We start from the raw sequence: 22,171 nt of genomic DNA on the forward strand, positions 1-22,171 counted from the left end.
AAATGCAGTTGAGTTCATCTGTTTCAAATTGTCCAACTCAGTTTGAAATTTGAGTAAAAACTTAAGTTTGTTTCCAGAAATCGGGCCAGATTGTCTGGGTCGGTATGACCCTATCTAACAGAAGGTACATGTAAATGTAGACAAATGTTCATGATGGCAATCACAGGATTGTCTGGCCTACACTGGAATATTGCAGCTTAAAGGAACAAACATGATCTTACAAAAAATATATATTTTACAGGTGCCTCTCTATCCTTTGATCCTTGGGTTATGTTGTGCACTACCCTTAACTACCGTCTTGGTGCAAATATGCACATAAGCATGCATACACATGCACGCACAAACTACAGGATAAGACAAACATAAGCTATGTTAACAACTCAAGTCTTAAAAGCATCTATGCCATATAAATATCACAATTTCAACTTCAAGAATATGTAGTTGCAGATGTAGCTGAATAAATACAAGTAAAACATAACTGTATTTGAATCAGACAATCCAGTGACTGACATGCAATTTATTCCTCTGGACTAGAATACAATGAAATATAACAAGCAAAGTCACTAGTGAGTGAGTGAGTGAGTTGGGTTTTACACCACTTTTAGCAATATTCCAGCAATATCACGGTGGGGGACACCAGAAATGGCCTTCACACATTGTAACCATGTGGGTATTCGAACCCGGCTTGACGAGCGAACGCTTTAACCACTAGGCTACCCCACCGCCCCAGCAAGTAACTAAGCCTCATCACCCAGTTAAGTTATTATTAATTTTGATAATAATCAAAATACAATACTGTAAAATGTAGCAGGTCAATGTAAAATCTGATTATAAACTTTTGCTTAAAGATGCTGATACCTCAAACCAGTCATGGTGTGAGTATAAAACTGATTACAAAAGGAAATGTGTTTGTTCAAACACTAATAAAAAATACTGAAAATAATTAGTCATGGGTAGGCCAATAAATAGTGGAATAAAAACTTCACACTACTCTAAAAATGTAAAGGAAAACAAATTGCATCATTTGACTGAAGTTAATCTGTCATGGAAATAGATTTGTAGTCACATGAAAAAAATGTCCTTTTGAGAAGTATATCTTACCTACCCCAACTGAAAACACAAACACCTAGTCCAGCACTGGTCCTGAATTGTAGTTATCTCACATGAAATATCCAATTATTCAACAAACACATTAAAAAAACATAAAATACTTCTGTAAATTGACTTATTATCCCTCTAGCACCTCTGCAACAATACTGTTGGCCAACATGATGCACAATCTGTCAAAGACTAAAATTCAAAAGATGACCTAAAAGTAAAAATATTTTCAAAAACATACTTGATAACGCTACAAATCATGACTGGTGTAGAATGATCCAAGATTCCAAGTCAAATGTATTCATGGTTGTGCTTCCTATTAAACAGGCAGAGAATGAGGGATTTAGGATTTACATACTTTTACAATGTACAAATACATTTATTCTTAAACAGAAATGACAGAATGTACTTACATAGACAGAAAAATCCAACTGTCAATATTTCTAAGAAAGTCCAGTTCTATAGGAAACTTAACACGCCTGACACATCATCAACTTACACTTAATCACAGCAAATACAGAACTTGCAGTCTAATCTAGAAAATCTGTAAACCTAGAAATGTGAATGATCTCGTGATTCCTGACAATGTCTTGCACTGATGTATAAAACTTGAGCATTGTGACCGTCAAGTCAATGTCAGCAATCAGTCTGATGGTGAATGAAGATGGCGTAGATATTGACAAGTTCAAATATAAATTAACAACAATGTCGAACTACATTACTGAACATTTACACAAACAAACAACAATATAACAATCACTCGATAACCACTAGTTCGTATTCATCCTGTGATGTTTACACAGGCAAACATGCATCCATTATCAATGTGTCCTCCCTTGCTTACCTCCCCGAGTTACCTCCCTTACCTTGAAAATGGCAGAAACAGAACTATCACAGGAAGTTAAAAAGTACATAAGTGCCACACATGAAATATTCTCTAACAACATTTTTTCACTTGTTCATGAACTGCAACTTCAGAAGACACAAAGTTGTACACTGACCATAAAGATTTACTCATATCCAGAAAACCTAGGTGGAAATATATCAATGCTTCAAACAGAGCAGCTCTTCTGCACTTCAAGACACGGAATTATTTCTTTGAAAGGAGGCAAACAAATTTTATTCCAAAGACGTTATATTTGTACATCAAACAAGTCTAATGAATTTTGCGTAATATTTTTTTTCATTTTCTTTAGAGTCAAATATTTAAAAATGTTTATGTTGTAACATTTGAGGTATTGAGGAAGCATTTTCAATAAATGAAAATTTATAGCACTGTCATTATAGTACATCAGAAATTATCATGGTACATCACAAATATGCCCACATACCATATTACAAACTCCACAGACAATATTTAGGCAACATGTACTGGAAGAATAACCCTGATCTCAGATGTCAGTGTTTCACTTGGGTTCTTTAGAAGTGACATCCTCGATAATCTCCAGGGTATACATTACGATAAATCTCTCCTACACTGGATACATCTACCGCTCGGCCTGATGATTTCATTAGCTCCCTTGGCTAACTTTTTATCCAATCAGGTGTCTACGCTCGGAAGTTGAGCGTACCAATCACAACTTGCTTTCGCTTCTTAATTTATCTGATTAAACTTGGCAACACAATTGATGCAGAGGTACTCTGAAAGAGGTAGGAGTTCTTGCATATATTTTTTCTAAAGTTTCAGACCTGTCAATTTATCTGTATGATTTCCCCCCAAATCTGAGACGTGCTGCGAATAAACCTTCGCGGCTGCAACCACTATCTTTGTTGACACTGGCAAGCTCGGTTGTAACGGCGGCTTAGCTGATTGGCTACTGGCTAAAATTATCGGGCAGAGTAATAGATGCATCCAGGGTATAGTGGAGATTTATTGTAATGTATACCATGGAGATTATCAAGGATGTAGAAGTGATAGTCAAGGACTTTTGGATATCAGCTTCACCTGAATTCAACTGAAGATGGTGTAAGAAGAAACTCTGAAACACGTTTAAAGAAGTAGCTATCAAAAGATCTTAGTCTGTAACCTCAACACAACAATGTTACAATATGATTATGTATGTATTCTTTATCAGCATTATAAGGCAGAGCATCAGTATTCACTTGTTTGTTTCAGTGACAAATAACTTAACACACATACAAAATCTGACTCACGTAACATGCCTTTGGCTTTAGTCCACACAAATGATAATAATCTAAATGTTAAGGATTAACTTTGCTATAAATGACAAAAAAAGTTTATTCTGGCAGATAGAATATCACCGCAGCTAAAAACAACATACACATCAAGTGCAATAACTGCTAACAATAGGGGTGGGTGATAACACCGGCTAACCGGTATATTGCAATTCAAACCTCACAATACGATATAGTGTGGTACACTCTTCGCGAACTGGTTCACCCAATACCATCGGCAATTTTCGTGATGTAGTAAAAAATGCTAAAAATATTTGTATTTCCTTCATATCATTATACATTAGTAGTTTTGATAAGTTTATTGGTCATATAATTGCATTTGTATGACTCTTAAACCATATGAATAAAAAAAAATAGAATTGGTACCGGCACTCGTTGTAGGGATAAACAAAACAAAATGGCGGACACCGCTGCATACGCTTTTTCTCCAGTTCCAACTTTAAAGCAAAGTCTTCAATTTGGAAACATTTTCAAACTGATCTCTTGTACAATCACATCTGAGTCCTGACAGTGGCCAGTGGCATTGTTTCAAAAGAAAGGAAACAGTAATTCATTACCTTAAACCATGTGTTACACTTTCACAATATATCGCAATGTGAACATTTTGGCAATACCCAAGTCTAGTTAACAACGACTAAATCCTGGTTCACTGAAATATTCTGGTACAGACAACACTGGTCTCATGACTGAATCAGCGAAGTTTCACAACAAACAATGACTGGTACAATATTGTATTTATCACACAGCTCAGAAGAGGCAGGCTGTGACCTTGCACATGCAGCAGAGCGCCATCAATAAGAAGATGCCGATGACTGCCACTAGGGCGAGGCCAGTCAGGTTCATCATGTCGGTCATGGGCGTCTTCCTTACCAACTGCTCTGCACCGCTATACTTGTGGGGACCTTGCTGCCGCCACTGGGAAGCCCCGCAGGAACTGAACAACAACCTACACAGACGAGGAAACGTTGTTACCATGGTTACAAGAAATAACTAATTCTCAACTAATTCTCTCTTTCACTCTCTACCTATATTCAACCATCATTCTCAGGTAACCACTTTATAACTTTAAACAACACTCACTCACTCACTCACTCAACCACCACTTTCACGTACTTATGATCACTCACTCATGTAACCCCAGCTGTCACTCACTCATGCAACCATCACTCTCACCCACCTCACTCACTCACCCACCACTTTTACATACTTATAATCACTCACTCACTCAAGTAACCCTCTTCTCACTCACTCAACCACCTCACTCACTCAGCCACCACTTTCACTTATTTATGATCACTCACTCATGTAACCCCAGCTCTCACTCACTCACTCACTCATGCAACCATCACTCTCACTCACTCAGCCACCACTTTCACTTATATGATCACTCACTCACTCAACCACCTCACTCACTCAGCCACTTTCACTCACTCAAGATCACTCACTCACATAACCCCTCCTCTCAGTCACTCACTCATGCAACCATCACTCACTCACTCACTCACCTCCATGCCAACAGGGGGTGCTTCCACAGCTCTGGCTTGGCACCGAAGAAGGAGGCAATCTCATCGTTGTAGGTGATAGGGTCCTTCTGGATGGTGTGTCGAGCTGTCTTGTACCACCTCTCGGCATACACCCTCTGAAACAAAGACCACGATTGACAATATACCACATCCAATATACCACAAAATGTCAGCTTGCTCACATTTCTGCTGACACATCAAAATTGATAATCAAGGCTGTGGGGGGGGCATGGTGGGCGAGCTGGCTAAAGCGCCAGGATAGTGATCCAGCGAGCATGAGGTGATGGGATCGAGCCCACCTGTGAACGGGATTAAAAACCTTGGAGTCAACTTTGTGTGCAGACTCTTTCAGTGTTGTCACAACCCCTAGTGTACTGTACACAACCCTGTGCACTTAAAAGAACCCACGAATCCATTGGTATATGACTAGATTGTGGCCACATGAATATGTTTTGGTGAAAGTCATTTGTGTTTACTGTGAAATAAACAAGAAAATGGGTGAGTTACTGCTACAAATTCTAAGCAGGGATTTTGGCTCGGAATCGAGAAATCACGATTTTTCGAGCTTCCGAAGATACTAGCTCCCAAAGTACTGCTTCGATTTTTGTGTTGTAAGTCTCAATTTGTAGGTAAATCTATTGGCTTGAAATGTGTGCAACTTTAAATGGGATAAATACAGTGAGTATTGTTGAATTTGCCCTGAAACGAACCTGGTGTGTTGACCTCGTTACATCCCTTTCCTTTTATGTAGTACTAAGACCCCGTCAGTGACAGTATATACCTTGATGGCAGTTTTAGCGTTACAAGCCCCTGTGATCAGGTGAACATATTCATGTTCGTCCAATTTCTAAATGCCTTACAAAAACTCCATAAAAAAGGTTTTAAATCTCTTTGTCTTGTTCCATCTGGAGGCTTTGACAGCAATACTATCTCCCTACAACTAATCATAAGTATTTTTGAATCTCTTTCCCTGTCTTGTGTCATGTCGAGGCTTTTAAGCAAGAGACTTTTTCGAATCTCTTTCCCTTTTTGTATCATCTCAAGGCTTTTTACAGCAATGCTATCTCCCTACAACTAATCACAAGAATTTTTCGAATCTCTTTCTCTGTCTTGTATCATCTCGAGGCTTTGACAGCAGTGCTACCTCAATACAACTTATCACAAGAATGTTCCAAACCTTTTCTCTGTTGATGTCTTGCTCCATCTCGAAGTTGGAAGGCAGTTTGACCCGCCCCTTGATCAACTCTGAGAACCAGCGAGCCTGTGTCTCAGACATTGTCAGCACGCCACCAGAAGCCGGCTGTACGAAGCCAATGAAAGCCAGAGACTTGCCGATGTCAGGGCTGAACACGTTCTTGTACAACTGGAATGCACAAAAATATGGTACACAAAGGAATGGACAAGATTTGGCTAAAACAAATTGTAATCAAACTGATGTATTTACTTTTGTATTGTAGGTTATTATATCAGCGATTCATGTATTGCAATACATACCACAATATTAGTGTATTCATTCTTTCAACTGGAATTTGTTATAAATCTGAACTGAAAATTATTTCTGTTTTTCTAATGAGTCATCGCAGCTCCCATCTTTACCCTGAAACTGATGCATTCAGTTCACCTTCATTTCGTTGCTGTTGTCGACAAGGACCTTGTCCTTCACACTGTCAGGGAGATAGGGAAGGTCGATGCTGTATCCTGTACAGTACAGGATCTTGTCAAACTCGGCAGACTCCCCGTTCACAAAATAAACTTTCTCACCTTCAATTCTCTGAAATTTGAGATCAGAAAGATGAATGGTGGACAGTTTGACATCCACACGGTGATAAAACTGATTTGGTTGGTTGGTTTGTTGTCTACCACCGCATTCAGCAATATTCCAGTTATATGGCGGTGGTTTGTAAATAATTAAGTCTGGACCAGACAATCCAGTGATCAACATCACGAGCATCGACCACCGCAATTGGGAACAAATGTCATGTGTCAACCAAGTCAGTGAGCCTGACCACCCGGATCCTGTTTGTCACCTCTTACGACAAGCATGGGTTAATGAGGACCAATTGTAACCTGGATCTTCACGGGTGATAAAACTGATTTAAAAGTTACCTCCTGTGCAACTGAATTTTCCTGTTCAACCACTACAACCCGAGCTACACAGTAACAACAAGTTGTGCCCTACCAGTATATTCGGAACCACAGTGATTTCCTTCCGCTGTATGTGATGTATCAGGGTGGGGCTCACTGTTGGCTGGGTCTGCAAAGCTCTCATCTTCGGGTTCAGGTTCCATCTTGAATACACACATTCAAAATATGATAGATAGAATTATTCCTCACAACTTTACAAGTCATGTAGTCAGTTTTCAGTGATGGCCAAGTCTGTTCTCAAAACAATGTCTTATTGCCAGGGTTGCTATTATGTCTTTCTTTCACATTGTCTGTTTGAATGACTGACTGAGTTTGGTTTTACGCCGCTTTTAGCAATATTCCAGCAACATCACGGCGGGGGACACCAGAAATGGGCTTCACACATTGTGCCCATGTGGGGATTCGAACCCGGGTCTTCGGCGTGACGAGCCAACGCTTTAACCATTAGGCTACCCCACCACCCCCTGTTTGAATGAGGCTTGATTAAGTGTCTGTTGAAGATTATTTCATATACATGCTGTGATGTAAGCAGTGTTGAACCCTTCCGTCTCTTAACTCCTGCAGATCAAGGAAATACTTGACTTGTGTTAGACACATCTAACTCAGATATACCACATGGCAATATAATTTATATTATGAGAAACTAAAATAGAAGCATTTGTCAAATTTATCTCTGACACCTTACTACATCCAGTAAGATTAAAAAAATGACATAGAAATTAACACCGACTTTACATGTTTTATCAAAAGTGAGTGAGTTTGATTTTACGCCGCTTTAGCAATATTCCAGCAACATCACGGCGGGGACACCGAAATGGACTTCACACATTTTACCCATGTGGGGAATCGAACACGGGCCTTCGGCGTGACGAGCGAACGCTTTACCCACTAGGCTTCCCCACCACCCCTGTTTTATCAAGAGCTTACCTCCTTGGGTTGCCAGAAACAAGCTTAATAACTGACTCCAGAATCGTGTTTGCCCATCTCCATGGCAACAAGAAAAAAGCTCTGCAGGCATAAAGATCTGTGGCATATCCGAAGATGTAGTTAGGGATGACCCAGCAGCCGGAGCGGGTGCTGACGTACACAGACTTACACCTGCAACACGTTAGGAACAGCTTCATAGGAGTGAGTTTTGGTTAATACCACAATCGGCTACAGTGTAGAGTCTACCAGCGGTCAGCACTTCTGGACAGCTGATGGTACTGGCAACATACTATTTGCAGAATCCCTAGTCAGGCTATACACAAACACGCATCTCAATGCCAGGCTCCACCCTCCAAATACATGGTCTTGATTCCAAACACAAGGATCTCAGTAGTCTGATGTCAAACACCATGATCTAAAAAGAAGATCTCACCTTCCACACACAGGGTTCTCAACACAAGATCTCACCTTAAACACAAGGTCTCGCCTGACACACAATCTTCTCGACACAATATCTCACTTTCCACACACAAGGATCTCAATGCGAGGTCTCACATCCCACACAAAAGGTTCTCAACAAAAGATTGACCTTCTGTAAAATACTAATGACATATGAACTCAACTTCGGCACAAGATCGCACCTCTCACACACAAGGATCTCAACACAAGACCTCACCTGCCACACACACCTTTCGCAGCACAAATTCTCACCTTCCACAAACAAGGATCTCAACAAGACATCTCACCTGCCACAAACAAGGATCTCAACAAGAGATCTCCCCTGCCACAAACGAGGATCTCAACAAGAGATCTCACCTGCCACAAACGAGGATCTCAACAAGAGATCTCACCTGACACACACAAGGATCTCAACAAGAGATCTCACCTGCCGCAAACAAGGATCTCAACAAGAGATCTCACCTGACACACACAAGGATCTCAACAAGAGATCTCACCTGCCACAAACAAGGATCTCAACAAGAGATCTCACCTGCCACACACAAGGATCTCAACAAGAGATCTCACCTGACACAAACAAGGATCTCAACAAGAGATCTCACCTGACACACAGATATATCTTAACACAAGGTCTAACCTCCAACATTCACATATCTCAACACAAGGTCTCACTTCCAACATTCACATATCTCAACACAAGGTCTAACCTCCAACATTCCCATATCTCAACACAAGGTCTCACTTCCAACATTCCCATATCTCAACACAAGGTCTCACTTCCAACATTCCCATATCTCAACACAAGGTCTCACTTCCAACATTCCCATATCTCAACACAAGGTCTCACTTCCAACATTCCCATATCTCAACACAAGGTCTCACTTCCAACATTCCCATATCTCAGCACAAGGTCTCAATTCCAACATTCCCATATCTCAACACAAATTCTCACATCCAACATTCCCATATCTCAGCACAAATTCTCACCTTCCTGCTGTGGCACAGTTGACAGCAGCATCCACAGCACTGTTGCCAATGCCGACGATGAGGACTCGTTTGCCAGTGAAGCCATTGCTGATGGCATCGTTGAAGTCGACACTGTGAATCCTTTCCCCTGGAACACCAGACACCTCACATTAACATCACTGTCCTTTGAAAACTATTCTGATATCATTACAAAAATGGAATACTGTAGTATTTTCTAAGATAGTTCGCTAAATGAACAAAGGCGCCACTTTTTGCATGACAGCACACTGTATTGACGACAATACGCCATTTTCGTCTGCCGCCTCGTTATCAAACTACCCTTGCAAGGGTAACCAACATCACGATGCATGTCAGTTGTCATCGTACAGTCTCCTATTGTACACTACTCCAGAAATGCAACATTCATATTGCCCTATATGGTTTACGTTAATCACAGATGCAATTAATATAAGTTAGAGAAGATATTTAACCCGAACATAAACTGTCATCAAACTGTTTATCATTTGTTTTTCTAGTAACATGCATCTAAACGTAGGGGGCAGACATGTCACTAGAACCTCACGTCAGTTAGCCCTGAACAAGAATTGTTACTTTAGGTCACCATAGGTTTTCTCTTTGTTGTCTGCCTTAGATTAAATTAAAGTATTATATTTGGCATCTTAGAAAAGAAATACAGTTCGCTGTACCCCCATGTATAGTGTAAAAAAGCACACTTTTGCCCTGAACTATTATAGTTAAAGTACGAGGACGCTTGCATCCGAGTCCTTTAACATCATAATAATTCAGGGCATTCTTAAACAGGATATGCTCACCTTTTTACAAACACCTGGTATATGACTATTTGATTAGCACATACTGAGCATAAGGTCAGAATCATACAATTAGATGATTAAGGAATGAATTTCGATACAATACTGAGTTCAGAATACTTACATACACTACTCTTACTCAAATGTTTTCATATCTGAATTACCAATATTCCAGCAGGGAACACCAGAAATGGGCTTCACACATTCGAAATGCTACACAGAACAATACATTATGACAAGGCCGGACACTTCGGTGTACCCTACCCGCCTGCTTTGCCGATCGCTACTCTACCATCGCATGTAATCGATTAAAACTTAATGTGAACATAATCATGGATGATTTGCCTATCGAGCACCAATCATGAAACCTACCAATTCTTTATTGTTATTTCTGTAAGTCGATTAAAACCCAATTTTGACTCTTAACTAAACGATCTTGACACAAATGGATGACGATATCTCCGCACAAAACGGAGCAAACCCTCTGATTGGTCAACGCTTGCAAATCTGCAATGCTTTATAAGTTCGCGGGATTCTTTTCTTTCATTGACTGCTTAATGTAAGAATATTTTTCGAGCAATGGCTTCTCAAAAGAAAGCATTAGTTGTAAATGTCTCCTAAACAAGGATCAACCAACCAGAGGGCTTGCTTTGACCACACACCTGTTTTCAGCAGACACATCGTCATCCATTTGTGTCAAGATCGTTTAGTTGGGGGTCAAAATCGGGTTTCAATCGACTTTCATTTTATTAATCACCTGGAAATGTTTCCTCCCCCTTGAACTTGCCCCACGTTGGCTTGGCATGATGTCCGCTTGCTACGGCCAGGTTGGGTGCAGTGTACACAGTCTTGATGTTTGTGTCCAGACCGGCCTTGCCGTCCTCCTCCACGGAACACGTCTCCACCACCCACTCATCACCTGCACACACCAGCAACACTCCATTAATGTACAAATTCAGTAAAACTAACCGCGTTTTACCCATGTACAAATGTGCGTCCAATATGCACAAATGTAGAGGATGGACGCAGACAAACAAAAACACTGCATCCTAAAAGACGCACAAAAATACTACATCCTAAAAGACGCACAAAAATACTGACAGCGTACCAAGAGAAGTTATGGGTAGTGTTGGGAATTGGTTGTAATCTCACAATTGATGACTGGTTCATCACAAATGAGCAATCATTGAAAAAAAATTGGTCAGCATAAGTTTTCAGATTTTCCTATTGTAGATAAGTAAAACATTGTTCTTTGTTGTTTTTTGGGTTACTTAGAAACTGTGCAAAATGGCATTTGCAAACTTCACATCCAATGTACAATGATGCAACTTGCTACTTCAAAGTGATGACTTACATATCATGAACATAAACTTCCTGGAGTCTTTCAGTGATATTCAGTCATGACTTTTCAGAAAGTGAGTGAGTGAGTGAGTGAGTTAGTTTTACACCGCACTCAGCAACATTCCAGCTATATGGCGGCGGTCTGTAAATAATCGAGTCTGGACCAGACAATCCAGTGATCAACAGCATGATTTTAGTAAGTGAAGTGAGTTTTCTAAGAATTAAACATGTTTTCAGGCACTGACAACTTCTAAGATATGTTCCATCTTCAAGTGTTTCAAACACAAAAAACGTAGTTCCAAAATCATTTGTGTTCAATTATGAGGAAATGTGATTGATAGCTTGGTCGTTTGGTCACATGCGACCAATCTTCGGTTATTTCAATTAATCGGATTACCACTAGTTATAGGTGTTTGTTATTTCACCCATCAATCATGACCATTGTCCAAACAATCACCGATTCATTCCTGGCTCTGAAGTAATTATCTAAACATACAGTACACCACACAATCAAGGTCACGGTAATACCCTGCTTCAGCAAACATTCTAGCTGTACTTCTGCTTCAGCAAACATTCTAGCTATACTTCTGCTTCAGCAAACATTCTAGCTGTACTTCTGCTTCAGCAAACATTCTAGCTATACTTCTGCTTCAGCAAACATTCTAGCTGTACTTCTGCTTCAGCAAACATTCTGGCTATACTTCTGCTTCAGTAAACATTCTAGCTATACCTCTGCTTCAGCAAACATTCTAGCTATACTTCTGCTTCAGCAAACATTCTAGCTGTACTTCTGCTTCAGCAAACATTCTAGCTATACTTCTGCTTCAGCAAACATTCTGGCTATACTTCTGCTTCAGCAAACATTCTAGCTATACTCTGCTTCAGCAAACATTCTAGCTATACTTGCTTCAGCAAACATTCTAGCTATACTTCTGCTTCAGCAAACATTCTGGCTATACTTCTGCTTCAGCAAACATTCTGGCTATACTTCTGCTTCAGCAAACATTCTGGCTATACTTCTGCTTCAGCAAACATTCTAGCTATACTTCTGCTTCAGCAAACATTCTGGCTATACTTCTGCTTCAGCAAACATTCTAGCTTATTCTAGCTACTTCTGCTTCAGCAAACATTCTAGCTATATTTCTGCTTCAGCAAACATTCTGGCTGTATTGCTTCAGCAAACATTCTGGCTATACTTCTGCTTCAGCAAACATTCTAGCTATACTTCTGCTTCAGCAAACATTCTAGCTATACTTCTGCTTCAGCAAACATTCTGGCTATACTTCTGCTTCAGCAAACATTCTAGCTGTACTTCTGCTTCAGCAAACATTCTGGCTATACTTCTGCTTCAGCAAACATTCTAGCTATACTTCTGCTTCAGCAAACATTCTGGCTATACTTCTGCTTCAGCAAACATTCTAGCTGTACTTCTGCTTCAGCAAACATTCTAGCTGTACTTCTGCTTCAGCAAACATTCTGGCTATACTTCTGCTTCAGCAAACATTCTGGCTATACTTTTGCTTCAGCAAACATTCTGGCTATACTTCTGCTTCAGCAAACATTCTAGCTATACTTCTGCTTCAGCAAACATTCTGGCTATACTTCTGCTTCAGCAAACATTCTAGCTGTACTTCTGCTTCAGCAAACATTCTAGCTGTACTTCTGCTTCAGCAAACATTCTGGCTATACTTCTGCTTCAGCAAACATTCTGGCTATACTTTTGCTTCAGCAAACATTCTGGCTATACTTCTGCTTCAGCAAACATTCTAGCTATACTTCTGCTTCAGCAAACATTCTAGCTATACTTCTGCTTCAGCAAACATACTGGCTATACTTCTGCTTCAGCAAACATTCTAGCTGTACTTCTGCTTCAGCAAACATTCTGGCTATACTTCTGCTTCAGCAAACATTCTAGCTATACTTCTGCTTCAGCAAACATTCTAGCTATACTTCTGCTTCACCAGTGAGAACCAATTCATTGTTAAGTACTGATTCATCAATACAGGTATCTTACCCAATATAATGTCACACTGAAAAGTGTTATGTATCCTGCTTTGGAGGGAAATGTATTTCTGAGCAAGACAATAAGTACCTTAAACCTCCAAGATATTTTTCTCCATGTCAGAATTTTGAGATCTGATTAGTTCACATGACCTTGAAGAAAAACAATGTATTCCACCTCAGTGGAAAATAATTTACAAGTGGGAAAATACATCCATTAAAAAAACAACCAACAACACATCCTGCATGTCGATGTCTGAGTGGGAGATATAGCCTGTATACCCCCTTACTCAGCAGGGTCATTGTTTTTTAATGCCGCACTCAGCAAAACTCCAGCTATGGAGGATACAAAGCAGAAACATACCTTAAAATAGCATGGAGATTTGCTCACAATAAGAGCTGTGTTCAGACTCAATTATTTGCATGACTGACTGACTGAGTTTGGTTTTACGCCGCTTTTAGCAATATTCCAGCAACATCACGGCGGGGGACACCAGAAATGGGCTTCACACAATGTACCCATGTGGGGATTCGAACCCGGGTTTCGGCGTGACGAGCCAACGCTTTAAGCATTAGGCTACCCCACCGCTTCTTATTTGCATGATGACATACCTGAAATAGTGTTCAGTATAAAACAAGCACTCACTCACACTCACTCACTCACAAAACACTAGATCATACCTTTCTTTTCGACAGACAGGACCTTTGTGTTAAACTGGATGTTGTCCTCCAGCTTGAAGTGGGTAGTGTAGTCGGCGATGTACTTGGCCATGTCGATGTTGTGGGGGTAGTCCGGGACATCATCGGGGAAGGGGAAGTCGGAGAAGCTGTAGTTGTACTTGGATACATTGCTGCAACAACAACACCACAGGTGTCATGGATGCTGAGTGGAACATCAGCCCAACAGGTACACATCTAGAGCATTCAATATGTGCACTGGGAGTCTGGCTTAAAAGGGAGACAACTCCAGCCCTAAGGATGTTCACTTGGAACAAGGCAACACTTCGAGTCTCAAAATGTTTGCTTGGACACTGCTCAATAAAAATCACCACCACATTTGTAATTATTAATCTCATAAATATTTCACGGAATTCATCCCACACTATACGTCTCATCTTTTTTCTCTCTTCTTTTTCAATTTCTCCTATTTGGCAAACAGACCAAGAACGGGTCAAACATTCTCAGTGAGTGAGGGAACGAGAATGCTTTTACTCTGCTTTAAGTAATTTTCTAGCAATATCATGATTGGGAACACCAGAAATGGGCTTCACACACAGTACCCATGTTGGGAATCAAAGGCAGGTCTTCGGCGTTAACCACCATTCTCAACTTAGCAGGGTGAAAATACATGCTTCAAGAACCTGTTCCACAAGGGACCTCAACATGATGTATTAGTAAATACCATACTACAATACTGAAATACAAGGATCATTGTGCTTCCTGGAACAGTGCACAGTCAATAAGTTTCTTGGCAGTAACCATGGTAACATGTATTCACTTTAGTCCTTGAGTATTATTATATACTTTGCATTTCATTAATCATCACCTTAAGGAGTGAATGAGTGAGATAAGTTTTACGCCGCTTTTAGCAATATTCCAACAGTATCACGGCAGGGACACCATAAATGGGCTTCACACATAGTACATACATATTTACTACGTATTTTATTTCACGATGGTGACTTTTCTCTTAAATCTGTAAAGCTGCCAAGAAAATATTGCTTTACAAAGGACTGCTGAAGGATTAATTCAACCAAGGTCTAAATGAAGAAAAAAATTCAGCTCAGGGGTGTGACGAACCCTCATGCGCGCCAAGGGTACCGCTGACAAGAAATCTATCTTTCGACATTCATTCATGCAGGTCTGGAATATAGCAAGCTAACAAAACTCACAGCAGACGACACAAAGAGTTACTTCCCTTCATCCAATTTGGGTAAACATTGGTTCATTTCTTAAACTCAACAATATTTATTCAAGAATAACTCATTGCCTTAGATATGTTCTGACTGATTTCTCTGTGGGCTATTTGAAATGGCTACATCAAAAATAACTGCGCATTCCTTCAAGAATCCAAACTTAATGTTTGAGATAAGGTAAATTTTCAGGCAAGATAAAGACACTTGTGTACATTGTGTATGATAACAGGTATACCAAGGCATGTTGGGAGGGGCGATATCTACATGAACCACTGCAGAAGTTGAGGTCAGTAACTGTGTCTATATAGACAGACGTATTATCAGCTTACACAAGGCGTGGTACATGTACGTGCAATTCAACATGGTGTTCAGGAATACGATTTTCCCTATATTCACATAGTATTTGGAAAATCGGCATTATTACTGGGTTAAATCACAGACATTAATTGGATGGTCAGAGGTCCTTGAAGTTTTCTTCTGAAATTTTAATGAAGGGTTCATTAATGTCTGCTGCTTGATGACTGTGCAATATTTAACTTTCACTCCCTCACTTTAAAAACTTATAACAGTTGGTGTAATGACGAAAGGAACTTAATGACACAGATGATCAAATAGTTATATATCTACCCAGTAGGAATGAAATATTTCTTTCATCCACCTTTTAAGTGTGTGAGTGAGTAATTTTACAATGCTTTTTACAAGTGTATATTTAGTCAGAAGGGGAGATAACCCTGCATGAGGCAAAACAGTAGTGAAACATAATTAGCAACTGGTGGACGGACATTCCACTTGAAAAAGCATTTTGTTTTCTTCGAAATGTGTTAAAATAACATTCTGAATAACTTTAATCATTCTGTTTGTTATGGTTCAGTAAAGTTTGTTTGTTGTTTAACGATTTCCTTGGGGAAAGACCGAGGCAAACCTGCACAGAAATCATAAAGATCTTACGGAGATCGTACAGAGACCTCATGGAGGCCGCAAGATGATCGTGCAGTAGCTGTGCGATGGATATGTGGGTATCCCACGATCCCATAGTTAAAAGAAATTGTGCGTTTACCACACGATCATTCTGTGAGATGCCCATGCAGTGCCTGTGCAATGCCGGCTACTGGCTTACGAGAATTTTTTCAAATTTGACAAACCTCGCTGTTTGACAAAATCATAGAGGCTACAGTGCCCGTAGAATTGTGTGATAATCGTACGGCCGCCGCCACCTGCCACCGCACAGAGATGATGAAGCTACGGGCAGTTTACGGGCGCTGTAGACCCATCGCAGGCCAAATGTGAACCAGGCATAACCTTGATCATCACAGGTCTTCAGTTAAGTACCAGGTGACATAGACTTTATGGGCAATGGTACGGAACATTCATATATTTCAACAAATGTCTGTGACCTTTCGATCGCCTCCGTGGTGTAGTGGTTAGAGCGTCCGCCCGGAGAGTGGAAGGTCGCGGGTTCGATCCCCGACCGCGTCATACCAAAAGATGTTAAAATATGGTACTTGTTGGTCCCTGCCTGGCATTCGGCATTAATGGGTACAACAAGGACTGGTCGGCTCGGAGTCAGTATGTGTCTGAGTGGGGTATTCATGCTTCACTGCGGCGTGGTATCTCAGTGGGCTAGCACTATAAAACCAGCTTAACTCTGGGCTAGTACAAGCAGCCGCACATACACATAGACACGCGTGCACGTCGTGATATGAGCGAAATATTCTCAAGTACACCGTTAAACCCAATTTCACCTCACCTCACCTGTGACCCTTCAGTTTTGGTACATGCACTTTACAAATTCCCTTTTTGTTGTCAGTTGTCCAGTTATATATTTAACAACCTAAATTCATAAAAAATTGCTGAAAAACGTTTTTGCAACAATGACAGTGAGACACGGTGTGTACATGTGGAATGCTGCCTCACCTGGACCTGCCTTCAACAGGTGACCTCAACCTGCAACACAGTACATGTCTTCTGAATGTGTCTGGGTTGAGATAACATTCTGAATAACTGTAATTAATTTAAATTTAAATTTGAATTACCATTGTAATTTTCTGGACTTATGAGTTTTGCATTTCTGGATTATTTGTAAAACAAGCCAAACATCATACTTAATCTAGTTTATCTCACAATTCCTGATAAGGACATCGTTCTTCAGTTTTATTTTTTTTAAACCTTAAATTGTTGCTATCACGGGCCAGTTTGTTACAAGACATGGAGCAGTATGTGGCCTGAATAAGGTACAATCTTCATTTACTGGGGAGATATGTTAACCAGATTCAGACTGTAGTCTCGTTGCGGTGCCCGTGAAGATCCGGGTCAGAATTGATCTTCAGCAACCCATGCTTGTCTCTACCCGTGAAGATCCGGGTCAGAATTGATCTTCAGCAACCCATGCTTGTCTCTACCCATGAAGATCCGGGTTAGAACAGATCTTCAGCAACCCATGCTTGTCTCTACCCGTGTAGATCCGGGTTAGAATTGATCTTCAGCAACCCATGTTTGTCTCTACCCGTGAAGATCCGGGTCAGAATTGACTTTCAGCAACCCATGCTTGTCTCGTGGAGATATCAATGAAGACAGTATGTTTTACCCCAGTGTTCATGAGAATGTCAAGGCTGGTATTTTTAATAAATTGAATAATGAATCAAATTTCTAAGTACAACCAATTCAAATCATACTAATTTTGTTTCATGCTGCTTTGACATTTAAGGAGGGTCAGGAACAAAAACCCCAAATAAGGAAGTCCTTCAGCACTTACCACTTACTAATGAAACTCCATATCATGACGAGAAACATCCTGGACCCATCGTGTTAGTCTGATATTCACGTTTCATGGGGAAGTATACACTATCTTGCATGAATCATAATGTTTGTTTGTTTGTTAAAGCAAGATTGCAGCTATATGGCAGCAGTCTGTAAATAATCAAGTCAGGACCAGACAATCCAGTGATCAACATCATGAGCCTCAATCTACATAATTGGCAACCAAGTCTGTGAGTCTGACCAACCTTATTTGGAAATCTGGAAAAGGTAATTGGGCTTGTAAACAATAATAATGAGTCCATTTGTAAAGTTTCTCTTCAAAATCTGTACACCATGATAAAATGCGCTAAACTCCATTTAACGCCAGAAGGTATGCTCATGCACCTGTACACTAGCTGCTACAAATTGGACTTGTTCACTAGTAGAGTAGTTTACTTTCTTGAAAATCAGGGTCTTTAGATCTGACTTAACAAATCTATTTCCTTTCTGAGATACTTACTGGTGTCATAAAATTATAGTAAAAGTTTTATATCAAATTATATCTAAAAATAACTTTTGTAAGTTATTCTGTTCCAGGACTAGATAATGCCTGACCAGGGTTTGACCAAAACGTAGCCTTTGCTTTTTCAAATTTTCTGATGTTGAAATAACTTTAATGAGTTATGATACTAGCAATCACTTTCAGAATTATCTTATTAGTAAATGTAGTATTTAAAAAAACATCTAAAAGCAGGAGCCAAGAAACTAAGTTAATACCAAGTGATTGTCCTGCCATGATATGTATGGTGTTTGTTTGCCTAGTTCTGCCTTAAAATCTAACAAATCTGATATGTCAATCAATTAAATAATTATTTATTATTGATTAGATTATTATTAATTTTATTACCCTTCCACGTTTACTAAAAAAAGCAAGATTCTTAAAACATACCTTGATATCATTTCTAGTGAATTAATCAAAAATACAGTTGTAATATTACTCCTAAAATGTACAATTATATGTGAATAATTTATGTGGTAACAAAACTTCAAATAATGTTCTCATAATTAAGATATACACTTTATTTCACCGGCCCAATACTCCAGAAAGTCACTATTCTTCTCACATAGTTTTCATATTCGATCAACCTGGAGGAAGGTAATTCAGTTCAAAGTCCCACGCAAATCTTTATAAAAATCTGAAATATTTAAAGCATGGTTTTATAGGCACTCATATGAACTAATTTTGATACTTGGATATTGCATGATAGGCAACTGCTGACACTGACAATATTTCCGTTTGAATAAAAAATATTACTCCTCGAATATTTTGCTCTGTTAACAAGATACTGTAGGCCTTCAGACTGTGCTTATGAAACTTAAAACATCCTAAAATGTGTGACAAATTGAAGAATATCTAAGAGCGAAGGGGACAATATCCGCCACATTGTTCTTTCATGTAACATGTTTTGCTATTTCGGTTGACCCTAACCGAAATGAAGATTTGTTTACATTGTGTCACGGCTTTCTCGCCTGTCTCTTTTGAGCTTTGTGGCGTAATAATAATAATAAGTGTTCTTGTATAGCGCACAAATCAAACTGCAAGGCAATTTCTCTAGGCGTTAAAAGATAGAGTGATCTGAAGAAAGGATTAAAGTTCATAAGCTTGTTTAAAAAGGAAAGTTTTCAGTTGGGACTGGAAAGATTCCACGGACGCTGCTTGTCGGATGTGAAGAGGCAGTGAGTTCCAGAAAAGGGGAGCTGTGTAAGAGAACTGTCTATGTCCATATGACTTTAATCTGACCTTGGGGACATTCAACTGACAATTAGAACTTGATCTTAAAAGCCGTGGTGGGACATATTCACTGAGGAGATCTTTCAGATAGATTGGAGCTTTGTCATGGAGGCACTTGAAAGCGAGAGTGAGGATTTTATATTCTATTCTCTGTTTTCGTGGGCAGCCAATGTAAGCGTATCAGCAATGGTGTAATGTGACTGCGCTTGTTGACTCGGCAAATCAATCGCGCCGCAGAGTTCTGAATCCTCTGGAGCTTGGACAATAGATCTTGGCGTATATTTACAAGAAGACTGCAGCAATAATCCAAAGCGTGAGAGAACAAGTGAGCGAACTAGGGTGGTGAGCTGCATCAAATGTCAGAATATCACGAATGGAAGCAATATTTCTGAGATGAAAATAGCATGACTTACAAACAGAGTTTCACGTGTGTTTCCATGGATAAATTTGAGTCTAGAAAACACCAAGGTCTTTCACGGAATCACTGAAAGGAACTTTCTCATTACCCACTACCAACGAACACATCCACCTTAGCAGTGCTACTGGGTGATCCACACAGCAAAACCTCGGTCTTACTGTCATTTAATCTCAGCTTCCTTTGTATCATCCATGCTTTGGAGTCAAGGATACAGTCTTCGATTATAGACATATCGGCTTGAAGTGAGTCCGGTTTAGTGGAACATAACAGCTGGGTGTCATCAGCATATGACTCGTACATCACAACATGATGCCGAATGATATTGCCGAGATTCTTCATATAGAGTGAAAAGAGAATGGGCCCAAGAACGGAACCTTGTGGCACTCCGTATGTAGGCTGATGCGTACACGATTTCACGTCTTGAATGACCACAGATTGTGTCCTATTATTGAGGTATGAGACAAACCATCCAAGAGCTGTGCCATGAATACCAAATTCTGTTTTCAGACACTCAATTAGTTGAACATGGTCAATGGTATCAAAAGCCGCTGATAAATCAAGCAGCGTTAGAACTGTAACATAGCCCGCATCAGCTGCAGCAAGAAGTCTCTCCATCACATGCAGAAGTACGGTCTCTGTGGAATGATCGGAGCGATATGCAGACTGATGCACGTCATAGAGATCATTCAAGGTCAAGTGATTGCCTTCTCAAGCAATTTTGATATGAAGGATAAATTAGAGACAGGCCTATAGTTCGATGGTGTGTCAGCGTCTAAGCCAGGCTTTTTCAGGAGTGGCTTAACAACAGCGACCTTCAGACACTTGGGGACACATCCGGAAGATAAACTGCTGTTTATTATCCGTGTGATCACTGGAAGCAAAACATCAATGAACTCAAGAACAAATCGTGTTGGTGCCAACTCAATGCCTAGTAGTGACTAAAAACGTTAAGCAAAAACAATTTTGTAGTTACAAGAATCGTCCGTGTTTATAACACTTGCAAAGTCTTAAACTGCTATTTGTTGTCATCAATTGGTAATGATTTTGCACATGTGCAAAAGTGTGCAAATTCGTGCAAATTCTCATCAGCAGGCAGACGTAGGTTTCCTGAACGATGGTGCAGACATTTAACTGATCGAGAGGCCTATCGCGTTTCTTGATCCAACTCCATTTTTGTTGTCTTAACCGTAATGGTTTTGTTAAGGTACACATCCAATCGCAGCAATATGTAATAAATATAGCGAGTGTAAATGGCATAATTCGAAGCACATCGCTTCTGATGCATCGTTTGACCCTGGAAATAAGTCTGACAAATCCACACAGTGCCCCCGGCCTGCTGATTGGCCAAAATTGACGCATGCGCCAGTTTTGATTGACAGACTGGATCGGTCTATTGGGAACCGATGACATGTGTCAACCAAGTCAGCGAAACTGACCACCCGATCCCGTTAGTCGCCTCTTACGACAAGATAGTCGCTTTTTATGGCAAGCACATGGGTTGCTGAAGACCTATTCTAACCCGGATCTTCACGGGTCTGCAACTTGGGTGGGAAATCGTCTGTAGCCAACTCCTTTAAGTCATCACTTAGGGACAGTACAGAGGAACTGAGTTACGGATCTTTGTGCTCTGGTTGGGTGGTATTGCTTAATAAGTTCACAGAGGTATTGCGGTGCTCATCCTCGATAATCTCCAGGGAACACGTTACGATCACTCTCCACTATACCCTGGATGCATCCATGCCCGATGATTGTATTACCTCCCTTGGCTGGCTTTTTATCCAGTCAGGTGTCTACGCTGGGAAGTTGAGCGAACCAATCACAAC

General features: G+C 40.2%; 1 protein-coding gene across 1 annotated transcript in view; it reads right to left on the reverse strand.

Annotated features, from left to right (window-relative positions):
- Positions 1 to 233: 233 nt before the first annotated feature.
- Positions 234 to 22,171, reverse strand: part of LOC124277305 (flavin-containing monooxygenase 5-like) — a 32,479-nt gene continuing 10,541 nt past the window's right edge. The window contains exons 2-10 of the mRNA XM_046712959.1: positions 14,168 to 14,337; positions 10,902 to 11,063; positions 9,336 to 9,462; positions 7,890 to 8,060; positions 6,997 to 7,105; positions 6,439 to 6,588; positions 5,995 to 6,180; positions 4,800 to 4,933; positions 234 to 4,240 (exon numbers count right to left, since the gene is read on the reverse strand). Of these exons, the coding sequence (XP_046568915.1) occupies positions 4,042 to 4,240; positions 4,800 to 4,933; positions 5,995 to 6,180; positions 6,439 to 6,588; positions 6,997 to 7,105; positions 7,890 to 8,060; positions 9,336 to 9,462; positions 10,902 to 11,063; positions 14,168 to 14,337 (1,408 nt within the window). The 3' untranslated portion in view covers positions 234 to 4,041. The remainder of the gene's footprint in view (positions 4,241 to 4,799; positions 4,934 to 5,994; positions 6,181 to 6,438; positions 6,589 to 6,996; positions 7,106 to 7,889; positions 8,061 to 9,335; positions 9,463 to 10,901; positions 11,064 to 14,167; positions 14,338 to 22,171) is intronic.

The sequence above is a fragment of the Haliotis rubra genome, unplaced genomic scaffold (assembly GCF_003918875.1).
Source record: "Haliotis rubra isolate DU_JTF1 unplaced genomic scaffold, ASM391887v1 Scf106, whole genome shotgun sequence".
Taxonomy (NCBI): Eukaryota; Metazoa; Mollusca; class Gastropoda; order Lepetellida; family Haliotidae; genus Haliotis; species Haliotis rubra.